Source organism: Nomascus leucogenys, chromosome 19 (assembly GCF_006542625.1).
Source record: "Nomascus leucogenys isolate Asia chromosome 19, Asia_NLE_v1, whole genome shotgun sequence".
In the NCBI taxonomy this organism is placed as follows: Eukaryota; Metazoa; Chordata; class Mammalia; order Primates; family Hylobatidae; genus Nomascus; species Nomascus leucogenys.
In genome coordinates, this window is record NC_044399.1 from 57,434,113 (window position 1) to 57,447,287 (window position 13,175).

The 13,175-nt window shown below is 48.0% G+C and overlaps 1 protein-coding gene across 1 annotated transcript in view; it reads left to right on the top strand.

The window, feature by feature from the left end:
- Positions 1-13,175, top strand: part of ALK (ALK receptor tyrosine kinase) — a 525,427-nt gene that overhangs the window by 435,184 nt on the left and 77,068 nt on the right. Inside the window, exons 10-11 of the mRNA XM_030799790.1 lie at positions 3,466-3,560; positions 3,735-3,863. Coding sequence (XP_030655650.1) covers positions 3,466-3,560; positions 3,735-3,863 — 224 coding nt within the window. The remainder of the gene's footprint in view (positions 1-3,465; positions 3,561-3,734; positions 3,864-13,175) is intronic.

Below are 13,175 nucleotides of genomic sequence, written 5' to 3' on the forward strand. Positions count from 1 at the left end.
GCACACACATGTCATTTACTCGCTCAAGCCCCTCTGGCCTCCTGGAAGGTACACCGCTCATATAGCTCAGCATTGAAATCAGGGCCTGGCTTGGCCCCTGGTCCTGTGAATGACAGGTTAGAGATGACCTGGTGGAGAAATGTGCCCTGTGGGGGGACTCACCCCCTGATGTGCAGGCGAGCCAGGCAGCTGTGCCTTCCTGATGCTCCCACAGGGAAACTGAGTCCTTCTATTCACCCTCTCTTTCACTCTAAGTGCCTGTTTTCTTGCTACCTGGAAGCAGCATTTTCCTAAGGGTTGCACCTGCTTTAACAAGACAGCAGTATTAGGGCCCTGGTTTTCCAGTTGAGATCCCAGGCCTGGGCTTTGTCCGGGGTTACAGAGGCTCAAGCCAGAAACTCATCTATGGACTGTTTCCCACGGGGGGACCCCACGGAAATCGTGGCTATAACCTTGCCAAGATTCATAGAGAAACATGATGAAGGCTGTGAGATGCTGGCAGAAATGCCTCTCACGCTGTCTCCCCTTCCCCCGCCTCTTCTCCTAGTCCCCATCCTGCTTACTAATCCCATCACAATTATCCTCTAAGAGGTCTTTGATCTTGCCACTGTCCTGTTAGAAACCTTCAGTGGCTCTCCATTTTCCCTGAAATAATGGCAGAACCTCCTTGCCTGATCTCTGTTCAGAGGTCCACACCATCTTTACCTCCTTCCTCACTCCTTGCTCCCCAGCAGGACAGGTCCTATCCCTGCCCACATGGCCTCACACCAGTTCCTCTGCTCCAGACATCTTCTCCTCCCTGCACTGCACTCCCACACACACATCCTCAAGCCCTTCCCTGCATTCAAAACCAACTTAAATACTGCCTTCTCTGTGAAGCCCTACTGATCTCCCCACCCTGGTGTAATTCCCCCTTCCTCTGAGCTCGCACAGTGCTGTATCTGCACCTCCATGAAGCATTGACCTCCTTCTACTTTATTCCACACCGAGGTACACACACTTCATCTTCACACTGGACAATAAGTAACTTGAATGCGGCGTTCATGTCTGATTTCTCTTAGAATGCCCATAGACCTATATGTAATAGCTATACAGGAAACAAAAATCGGTGTGTATCAAGGTTGGAATGAGAGATGCCTCTCAGAGGCATACACCCCAGTGCCGGGGTGGCAGGGGCCGAGGGTCCTTGTGCTGTCCATCCCCTCTTGCACACTCATCTGGCATGCCCAAGCCGCCCAGAACAGGATTTGAAGGTTCTCCGTCAGGCACTTCTCCTTCCACACCCAACCACCAGCACACACTATCCTGACTGAGGGTAGCATGGAGACTTCTTCATGGGGAATATGGCCTGAAGGGCCAACCCCAGTGGTGTTGGCCATGGCTACAAGAGATTTGGGCATTTCTTCTTTAGAATCAAACCAGATTTGGGTCCTATAATTGTGACTTTCAGACAGAAAGGATTGTTTCTGGATGACCAGATCCCACAAGATGGTTGAAAGCACAGACAAATATATGGGGTAGTTCAGTTAAGCATAATCGATCACAGTTATTCAGATAAAAGTTTTGGGATTCAAGGCTTTGCTCCACGGAAACAGTAATTGTTCTCTGGCCAGGAATAACCAAGCCAGCATCTTCTACATGTTGATCAGAGATCATCTGCACACAGGCACAACAGGAGCTTCCAACCCCTGCTGTAGTTTACCCACTGGCTAAAGCTTTGCTGCCTCACTGCAAATCCATATGAGCAAATGCCGTTTCTCTCCATATCTCTTCCTCTGCGTCTTTCCTCCCACTGTTGACATCCCATTTCTTGTCCTTGTTGTACCCTGCAGGCCCTGTTCTCTCCATGTTGCCAGTGCTGCCCTGCTCCGGTTTTCTGCTCTTGACGCCCTATGTGGCCAATGCCCTGTAGCCTGGGTTCCCTCTCTCTTCCTCTCTCTTCTTTTTTTCTAACAGCTTTATCAAACTGTAATTTATATATCATAAAATGCACCCACTTTAAGTGTACAAGTCAGTGACTTCCAACAGTTATAGAGCTGTGGAGAGAGCACCACAATCCCGTTTCTGAGCATTTTCATCACCCCAAAAAAGCCTATGTGCTAGTCTGCGGTCAATCCTGTGCCCACTCCCAGCCCCAGGCAACCACTAATCTGCTTTCTGGCCCCATAGGTTTACCTTTTCTAGACGTTTTCTATCAACGGAATCATTCAATAGGAGGTCTTTCACCTACTGTCTGGCTTCTTTAACTTAGCATTACGTCTTTGAGGTCCATCCATTTTATAGCACGTCTCCAGGTCCGTTCTTGACCGTAGACTGGCATCCCATCATATGGCTGTACTGTATGGAGTGTGCCCAGTGTCACCAGTGGATGGGTATGACTTCCTTCTCTTGGTGTTTTCCTACCCAAGCCAGAGACCGCACCCTGTTCTGCAGGTCATTCTGGATTGACGTTCTGGAGGGTGGGAAAGGATTTTAAGGTTCTCAGGAAACCTTCACTTAGAGCAGGAAAGGGCTGGCTGACTCTGCTAGCCTTCCAGGGAATGACTTCTCAGGAAACAAACAAACCAAAGGTACTTTCCTGTTTAGGTCACTGTAAGGCCTTCCCTGGCCACAGTCTGAGAACCTGGCCCTCCAAGGATATGAAAGGGTGGGGGAAAGAAACAATATCTTAATGGGTTTATTGTTAACACTTTTATGACCCCTCTGCGTTGGTTATAAACACTTCCAGGGGTAATAGTCAAGTCGCTTAATATTTAACCACCTGGCAGGCAACCTCCAGTGATGCTGGATGAAACCCAGGATGCTTGAGACCCCTGCTGGGCTAACCGATGGATAAACCCTATGGGTGCTGGTTAATTGGGAAATTCAGCGGGCAGGGGCACCAGGGAAGGAGCCAGTTGCCTGAAGTAATAAGCAAGGGGCACTCGTGGAAATGTGGTTCTTCATTGGCTGGTACAGAAGCATTTTAATATTTTAATCATGACTTCAGCCCCACTGGCTGAATGTCAGACCTACCTATTTCTCCTGTTTAGTTCACCCAAACAGGAGACCCGAGCTGGTATTTTTTTCCCCAACTCAGTGCCTTGAAATCACTCCCCATTTACTGAACAAAGCAGTTACTGTCAGATTTCTTCCCATTTCCAAGCATCCTGCACACCCAGAAAGTAAAAGATTTCTCCTCAGATTATCAGGGAATCCTGGTCCCAGGCCCCAAACTCCAGGCTGGATTTAAGGACCAGTGTGTCAGCTATTAACATTATGGTGCGAGAGTTCGGAAGGGTAAGTGCTCTGCATTGCAGAAGTAGGGGGAGCTGACTGCTCTTCTCTCGCCACTGCTCTGGGATTAGTAATCCTTTTTCAGACTCACATTCTGAGCCAGGTGATCAGCACACACCTGCTGGATGCTGAATCCTAAGACAAGGACCCCAGTTTGCTCCTCACACACATTCCTCTTGATGTGTACAGGTTCTGGCTGCAGATGGTCGCATGGTGGGGACAAGGATCCAGAGCTATCGTGGCTTTTGACAATATCTCCATCAGCCTGGACTGCTACCTCACCAGTGAGTTCACTCTGACCCCAGGACTCTGTCCCCCAACCCCGATGGCCCATGGCCTCACTGTCCCCTCCTCAGCCTAAGCCTGACTGTCTTTCCCACCTCCCTCAGTGTGAAATCATCTCTCACCCTGAAATCGACCCTCACCTAACTCAGCCCATGGGCTCTTCTGTATTCCAGTTAGTGGAGAGGACAAGATCCTGCAGAATACAGCACCCAAATCAAGAAACCTGTTTGAGAGAAACCCAAACAAGGAGCTGAAACCCGGGGAAACTTCACCAAGACAGACCCCCATCTTTGACCCTACAGGTAAGGGCTCAGCTCACAAATGTGAGCACAGTAACTTCTTGTTGCAAAAGGCAGAAGAAAGATTGGTGCTGTCTTTAGGGTGGGAAGCTGTGCTGAAAGAATGAAACAGTCAGTCTTTAGAAGGAGCATCACCTACACTCTGACTATGGGGTCCAAGAGGAAGCTGTCTGGTTCTCATATTGCCTGAGCAAAGGAAACCTCTGGAAGTTGTACAAAGGAGCAGCTTCCCCTATGCCTAGGGAATACCTAGGCCCCACCCAAAGGAGAGAAACAAGGTGGCATTTTTTTCCCCAACTCTGCTTTGAATTCACTGCCGCCTTACTGAACAAAGCAAACCTTACTGTCAGATTTCTCCTCCTTATAAAGAGGGCTGGGCCTGGCCAAGGTTATCTGTTGCACAAAGGTGGGCTACCCCATCATGGGTAAAGCCCGCAAAGCTTCCTTTCAACACAGTTCCCCCAGAGCTCGATCCTCTCCAAAGCTGTTCTATTCGGCATACCCCAAGCCAAGACTTCTCATGGCCCCTTGCCACTTCAGCAGAACTCTTCAGCCTCTGGTTATAAACCACAGGTGTGACTTCTCCGCCACTCTTCTATTAGACCAGAGGCTGTGAGCCTAGCCCCGCAGAAGCTGACTAAGGCTGCCCCAGCCCCATGCCAGCCAGCCAAGGGATTTTCTCAGGCAGGCACTGGTGCCTGGGCCTGTGAGGTTTCTTCTGCTGTGTATAGCCTGGAGAAACAAGTGTACAACACACAGTCTACCCACACTCTTTTTCCTATAAAAGGTAAGTCTTTATCAAAATAATAACAGATCAATGATAAATCTCTAATTTCAACTTATAATGTGAAATCCTTTTTTGGCACAAAGTACAAAAAATGAGGTTCATACCTTTGCCACATCAGCTCTCAACATGTGAACTAGACGTTAGCATGGCTTTGTCTTTGAAGGAGTCCTTTCCTTTCTGTCCCATGAAAAGCTGCCCCAGGGCTAACTGTCACCCCTTCCTGATTCCTGCCTGATCTAATCCAGCTGCCAGACCCAGGAGAAAGGGTTAGTTACTTTTCCCATCATCCCTCCCTTCCCCTTTAACTAGAACCACAAAAGACTTTTGCATATTCCTACAGAGGGGAGCCCGTCCCACAAAACTGCAGCTCTCTCCAATTTCCCCCTCGCCTCCCAGTTCATGCCAACATCTCACCTGATGGAGGCAGCCTTCTAACTTCTCCATTCAGTGCCCTACCCCCCAGCCCCAGTGATTCACCTCCACTCACTCCTTGGCTCTTGGTCAACTACCACCTCCCTGTGATAAATTCAGGAAATGTATAAATTTATAAATTGAGGGAAGAAGCCAGACTTCCTCTTTTAGTGTGCTAAGTAAACATAGCCATAGCCTCCTGCCCAGCCTAATCAACAGCACTGATTACACAGCAGAGACTCCAGAAACATCTATTGACTAGTGGGTGGCTGGATGACTGAGCTTGGATCTCAGGTGTCAGCAGCCAGCCCCCTGCAGCCAGCATTTAGGAAACAGCCATCCACCCTGCTCAACTCCTGAGTTTATTGCCACATAACTCCCACTGTCCCTAAAAGGTTAATGGATAAGGGCCTGCCCAATGGCCACTCAGACTAATGAAATCACCAATGGCTCACACATGGTGATGACTCCCCCACCACCTCTAAATAAAATTAAAGGCTGGAGGAGATAGCAGCTGGAACACAAGTCTCCCCACTGAGAAACCTGACCCCTTATTCTCAACCCCAGTCTCAGAGCAATACCGAGGTAGTACCTACGGGTTCAGGCAGACTCATGGAAGCAGAGGCGAAGGCCACACCCACTCAGTAATAATCACCCAGCAGACACGTGCCCAGCATGGTGCATGGTTACAACAGGGACAGGCTGAGCCAGTACTCGCCGTTCTGGAGCTTCTGGGCCACGGGAGGACAGTGGCCTATGAGGTAGCAGGGCATGTTTGCAAAGCCCAAGCTCACAGCTTCTACCTGGGAGGCCCCCTGAAAAAGAACAGACAGATAGGCCGGAAGGGGAAGGAAAGGAAAGGAAAGATCACTGAGCATGGTCCCATAGCCTAGGTTATTTCACACAACAGCTTGTCCTCACACGGGCCCCGGGCCAGTTGCTGTTTTTAAAAACATTGTAGGGATGAGGAAAATGGTATGGAAGAATTTAAGGGCCCCAAGGCTGGAAGGGAGTGGGGCCAGGAAGTCAACCTGGAGTCCACATTTTTTCACCCAACTAAGCTACTTCTAGGTATCAAAGTCTCCAATCGGAGATAAATACTAAAAATGGAAAAGAGCAGGGAAGAGTTCCAGCCAAGAGGCCCTGCATGAACAGTAAACAAATCAGCCCCCAACCTTCTGAAAAACAATCGAGGAGACAAGATAATAAGATTTTTCTTTCCAAAGTTCAAAGCTGTCAGTTTCTGCTGGGCTGGAACAAGATGGCTGGTGGCATTTCAACTCTCCTCCAGGCAGGCGTTAGAGAACTAGAAATGCAAAGGCCCTTTGGGGTCTTTTGAAACAGTTACTGACAACACTTCTAAGCTTCCCTAAACATTCCTCACTCCCCACAGCAGCCCTCCTTTCTGATGAGGGACTCAGCCTGACTCCCTGGATCTGGGAGGTTCTTCACCTCCAGGCCCATGGAGCAGAGCTGAGCCACTCAAGTTTCCAGGCTGGGAAAATCCTGTCCAGGTGCTTCATGCGGCATTCTCGGAAGACTCTGAGTCACTTTAGCTAATCAGATGAAGATGCTGAAAGAGAAAATGGGGCAAGTATTAAGTCCAGGGAAATTACATTTGTCAGCTTTGCACATACAATTACACTAACCAAATGATTGGGGTAATGTGATCACGGGGCTGCAGAGCCAGATTCTTCTCTCTCTCTCTCTCTCTCCCTCACCCCGCTCCCTCCTTCTCTCTCTCTCTCTCTTTCTCTTTCCCCTCCCTGTGACTGTCTCTCTCTGGCAGTAATGAATGTTAGCAGTGAGGAGGAACGGGCAGGCTCTACCACACTCTTTCCCTAAAAAGCCCAGATGGGGACAAGCAGCCCCCCAGGGCCCAAGGACCCTTCCTCAACCTCCCTACCCCTCCATCCTTCTCCTTGGAGCTCAGAGGCTGTCTGTGTAGGGCGAGTCTAAGGGAATCAGCTCAGCTGACAGGAGAACCCGCCCAAACTTTGGGCCCAACTCCACAACCCTAACTGTGGAGCCTTGGCATCAAAACCACAGCCTTGCCTCTAGCTATTTGGTGACAGGTTGATCTGCCATTTTCTGAGTATACATCTCTCGCCAAAGGGGGGATAAAAGCAATTAAAACTATATAGAGTCATGGGAAGAGCGCTGGACTAAAAGAGAGAACACCCCCGCTGGGCCCTGGCTGGTTGAACTAGCAAGCCGTGGGCCTGGGGCCATTCTGCCTCTGCAGGGCCTCCCATCGGGGCAAGTCAGCAGATGAGGGGGGTTAATGTGAACACAGACAGGGGCAGAGAGACTGCAATTTTTTAAAAAATCAAGGTTAGAAGTAGACAGTGTCCAAGTCCCTTCCCGTTCCCAGCTCCAAGATTCCAAGGGTTGAAGGGCGATACCATCAGGGAGCCATGGCTTTATTTGGCCCATATCTCCAATTAACCCATGGCACTGCTAATGTGCCCAGAAGTGAGGGTGACAGGCTGTCCACTTCCACACACGCTCCTGATTCAAGAACAGATGCCAATTCCAATGAGAAAGTTTTATGTGTTTCATATAAATTGATTGGGTCTATTTCTGCTAAATGCATTATCCATTCACCACAGAACAACTATTAGAGTTAATAGAATTTGTAGCTAGAGCCATTATGTTCCAAGTATGTCCTTCTGGGGATGACGGCATCATTGGAAGGCAGGCTCCGCAGGCCTGCATCCTCCCTCAGACCCTGTCTTTCCACTCGATGGGGGTCTTTGTTCCCCTCAGAGCCTGCTGCACTCAGGCCCAGCAGGTCCGGCCAAGCCTACTTTAGTAGCACACCCCAATAGAGGGGGCCTTTTCCCTTCGGAGTCACTCCGTTCCTGAATTAATAATGTATTCTAATCCAGTTCCAAAAAATCCTGGCCTCTTCCTTGCTAGCCTTGCAGATAATCCCATGCTGGGGACAGGGAGGAAGCCAAGTCCCTCTCTTTAGTCACAGCTCATCATTGCATCCCAGCCTTGAAGGTGGGAGGTCCAAGATGTGACAAGTCCAGACACAAGTCAGAGCAGGAAGCAGGAAGTTCCCTCTGGAGGGAACTCAGACTCTTGCATTAATGGCATCATTAACAGCTTTCCCCAGAAATCCCCAGTTACGGACACAATCCAGGACTCACAAGTGCAGCAGTGAGCTGGCCAGCCAAGGAACTAGATTCAGCCCCAGGTTTCTCCAAGTGTGTCCTCAAATCATCAGCTTCTGGGTCCCCTGGTGTCTGCAAGTGCTGCTTGTTAAAAATGCAGATTCTTGGGCCCCTGTCAACCTGTGGAATCTGAATGTCTGGGAGCAGGAAGTCAAAATCCACATCTTTAACCATCCCTCAAGGAAAGTTTGGTTAGCAAAAAAGTTTAGGAACCCAGGAATGCATCCTGACCTACAGACAAGGAGCCTGGCCCAAAGCAAAGGCTTTGCGTCATGTTCCCTCTTCACGCAGCAATCATAACTGCAACTCACCAAGCACTGCTGTGTGCCAGGACTGTGCTGAGCTCTTGGTGCTATCATAGTATCCGCCTTTAACAGATGAGGTCCAGAGAGGTGAACTAACTTGCACTAAGTTAGACAACCTGTGTAAAAGGCAAATGATCATGTTTCTTAAAAATCATACAGAAAGTGAAAATTTCTAGGCCAGATAACATTTAGAAGGTCAAAGTTGTGATAAAGAAATCTTTTAGGAATCCCATTATTGAATAGGTCTTCGAGAGGGATCTCTCTTTCATTATTGAATAGGTCTTCCAGAGGGATCTGGCTTCTTACGTCAGTTTTCATTTAAACAGAGCACATCTGCATCTTCACTAACATTCAAGACGGTGCCCTAGGCAGGCAGTGTTCCCACGCACATGTAAGAAAGCTGATAATTGCAGCTAATTGGCATTCCTCCGTGCACCCCAGCCTTCACTGGTGCACTTGGAAGGCACTTCTGTTAGCACCCATTCAGCTAGGGGGGGACCGTTCATTAAGGGGTGGCAGGCATGGGACCGTAGTTAGAACCCTTGGAGCCCCTTCAGACACTGGTCATTTCCCTGCTCAGCTGCCCTGCTGATTAACCTCATGCTCTGTGTTCTGGCTTATTTTAGATTATCTCGCTAATTTTAGATTATCACCTATTTATAGCAAGCACACTAGTGATGATGCAAGAAGTACTAGCCTTAACAAGGCTCTTGGGACCCCAGTCATCACAGCACGTTCGGCGCCCTCCCAATTAGAATGTCACTATTCATTTGGGTGTGTCTCCCTTCCCCGGAGCAAGCACGGCTCTGCTCCAGGAAGAGAGGTGGCAAAGAACTAATTTGTGATTCATGATCCCATTACCAATGCTAATGAGTCTCTTCCAGTGGAAGAGGCTTTCATGCTGGAGAGCCAGTCAGCATCCCCAAGAGGTGGACATCAGTGAACACCAGGGTTAGCTTGATGGTGAGAAAGCACTTCTCCAGGGACCTGGTGACGGTGACAGGGTGGAACTGGAGGCTGGGCTGAAGGCCAAGCGCCCATCAGCAATAGAGCTTCCCAGCGTGTGTTCTGCCGTTTGTCAGCCACCTCCTTCCGTCTGTCCACGGGGTGACAGTCACTAAGCTCATTCAGTGTCCCTTTCATTTGATTCTCACAGACTCCCTGAGGGAGACATCACTATGAGGAAGCAATATAGCATCTTTTTTAAGAGCACAGACTACCGGTGTCCAAACCCCAGCTACGCCACTCACTCTAAGCACCTCCCTTCTGCTGTCTGTGCCTTTGTTTCCTTGCATCAAAAAATGGTGCTTAGATTATCAATGCTTATATCACTTAGGTTTGATGCAAGGATCACATATGTTAATATGTATCCAGGGCTTAGAGAGGTGCCTGACACATAAGGAGCTACCTGAGCTGTCATTTTCTTCCCATTTTACAATTGAGGAAACAGAGGATCAGAAAGATTATGTGACTTGACCTACTAATCAAATGCAGAGCCAGGATTCAAAGTCAAGCTGGCTCACTCCAAAGTCTTTCCAACTCTAAGCACATGCCTGTTACGAACAATACTAAATACTGCCCAATTGCTGACTGGCATAAGGGAGAAGCTCTTGATGCATCCAAATCAGCTATTTTCTTTCCACTCAGGAGATTCAACTCAGCGCCCAATGCAGACAACATCATTGCTTTCCCTGAACCCAAGCCTAGGGAATAACAACTCATATAGTTCAATTTAACAAGCATGTACTGGGTGCCTACTGTGTGCCACACCCTATGCAGGGGCCTGGGGCTCTGAGGCTATGAACGAGCCAAAGCGTTCTCTCGAAAAATGATCACCCAAAGCTTCGTCTGCATAAGCCCAGTATGAAGCCACTATTATCCCAGCACAAGAGAGACTTCTGATTCTGATCACATCTAGAACCAGGACAGATGCCCTCACTTGACCCTGCCCTAGATGGTGCATTGCAAATTATTCTGAACTAATCATCATTTTCAAAATGTGTCCTGTGAGATAGAAAGCCATCAACACTATTACTTCAGAAGTTCCCAAACTCAGGCCTTCCTTAAGAAATAGCACAGACTCACCCAGCTCTGACAGACTCAACGACGCCTCATGAACCTCCAGTCTAATGCTAGATGGGGGTTGGAATTATGGCAAAGCTGCTGACAAAATGCTTCAACATAAAGTCGATACTGTTGCCCTTCTAAGCAGCAGACAGGAACCATTGCCTTTCTCTCTCCTGGCTGGCCTGAGAAAACATGTTGTTTTTTCTCATTTGTTTCAGCGAAAGGTTACATAAGTGGGAGACAATAAATGATCCAGGAACTCTGGGCTCAGTATGCCTTGACTAAGATCATTTAGCTTGAAGACTAGCAGAACACAAAGGCCCCTCCATCAGGGCAAGTGCATTAAGTACTTGTTTGGGAAGACCGCTTTTTTATCATTCTTCTCTCGGACTTGCTGCTTCTGCCTGTAAAACAGCTCTGCATCTTCTCAGAGCCTATTCAGCTCTCTGCTTGTTGCAGCAAAGCTTCAGTGGTTTTGGACAAAGAAAAAAAATTTTTTTAATTCGTCTGGGCCTGGAGGTGGACAGTGAATCTAGGAGTAAAAAGGTTAAAATGCTAACTCTTGATCACAAAAGGTGGTCTTCCCAGCTTGCCCCTCTCCTATGGAGAGGAAAAGAAACAAGAGGTGGAATTGCCTTAGCTATCATGGAGTCAGGGAGGAGAGAGAGGGCACAGGGCAGAACTCAGCCCAGCCAGTGCCCTCCCTGCTGGGTGCTTACACAAAAGATGAGGAGGCCAAAGAATGTACCAGCTGTGCAGCAGGGGCTTTGGGGTGCCTGGATAGTTATCTATTGTGTTGTAACAAATGGCCATAAATGCAGTGGCTATAACAGCACACATTTACTGTATGAGTTTCTGCAGGTCAGGAAATCAGACACAGCTCAACTGGGTCCTCCACTTCATAGTCTCTCATAAGGTTGCAGTTAGGGTGTCACCCAGGGCTGGGGTCTCATCTGAAAGCTCTACTGGGGAAGGGTTCACTGCCAAGTTCATATGGTCGTTGGCAGTTCTCGGAGGTTACTGGACTGAGGGCCTCAGTTCCTAACTGGCTGGAGGCCAACCTCGGTTTCTCCCCAGTATGGCAGCTTACTTTTTTAAAGCTAGTGTGGGGGCAGGGGAGTGGGGTGGGGAGAGAGAGAGAGAGAGAAAGAGAGTCTTCTAGTAATACAGAAATTATAATTTTATAACATAAGCAAGAAAACGACATCTCACCATCTGTGCCATGTTCTGTTGGTTAGAAGCAATTCACGGATCTCACCTATACTCAAAGGGAGGGGGTTACACAAGGGTGTGATTATCGGAAGTTGGAGACCACTGAGGCCATTTTAGAGCCTGCCTGTAGTGGCTTCTCCATGCTGGAGACCAAAATTCTCCAGGAAGCTCTGGGAGCCCAGTAGGGATTCTGATGGGCAGAATTCCTAGGATCAATCTCAAGACTATGTATTCAATATTCTACAGATGCTTAAATAGTCATGAAGCACCTACTGAGTGCCAGGCAATAGCAAGACAGTAAGTGAATTGGCAAAGAATCCCAGAGACCAAGGTTCTGGCCATGCAACTTCAGGAGAGTCAAAGATTCTGGGCCCCGTTTCCTCATCCATCAAGTAGGGATATTAATTACCTGCCACAGTTCTTTCTCAGAGCTGGCTATTGTACTGAGCAAATAAGATCATTTCTATCAGGCTTTCAAAGGTACAAAACAATATGCTAATATAAAATGCTGTTGTGACATTGTAATTAACATTATTATTAAATATATATGTAAGCAAAAAGATTGGGCCAATTCACTCACCCCTCATGTGTTGCCTTCTATAAATATTCAGTGCATTTACAATCCACCTCCTTCGATGAGTTGTGCCCATTTTTGTGTATACACGAAATTCTATGAGCTGCACACTCTTATGTATACACATAAATATGTATCTGGGGGGAGGTTAATATTTTGAATTTTGTGTCCTCTCATTCAGTCAATTCCTCCAACCCAATTGCTCATCAGTTTTCAGGTAAAGCCCTCAATCTCCCCTTGGGGGAAATAAATGATTTCTGTGGGGTATAGAGGATTGCCCCAAAAATCCTCTCATCCATATAATTTAAAAGAGGATCTTTAGTCTTCTAAAGCTTATCAAGATCTTGAAAATAATGGATGCGTCAAAACCTTGTTCACGAAAATTCTTTTAAACAAATTTGAAGTGACTGAATTGGAGATGCTTCGTTTTTTTGTTTGTTTGGGGGTTTTTGTCTTGTTTTGTTTTTTGAGATGGAGTTTCGCTCTTGTCACCCAGGCTGGAGTGCAATGCTGCGATCTTGGCTCGCTGCAACCTCCACCTCCTGGGTTCAAGCAATTCTCCTGCCTCGGCCTCCCGAGTAGCTGGGATTACAGGTGCCCACCACCACACCCAGCTAATCTTTGCATTTTTAGTAGAGACGGGGTTTCACCATGTTGGCCAGGCTGGTCTTGAACTTCTGACCTCAGGTGATCCACTCGCCTAGGCCTCCCAAAGTGCTGAGATTACAGGCATGAGCCGCCACGCCCAGCCCTGATTTGTTTTTATGGTGAATATTA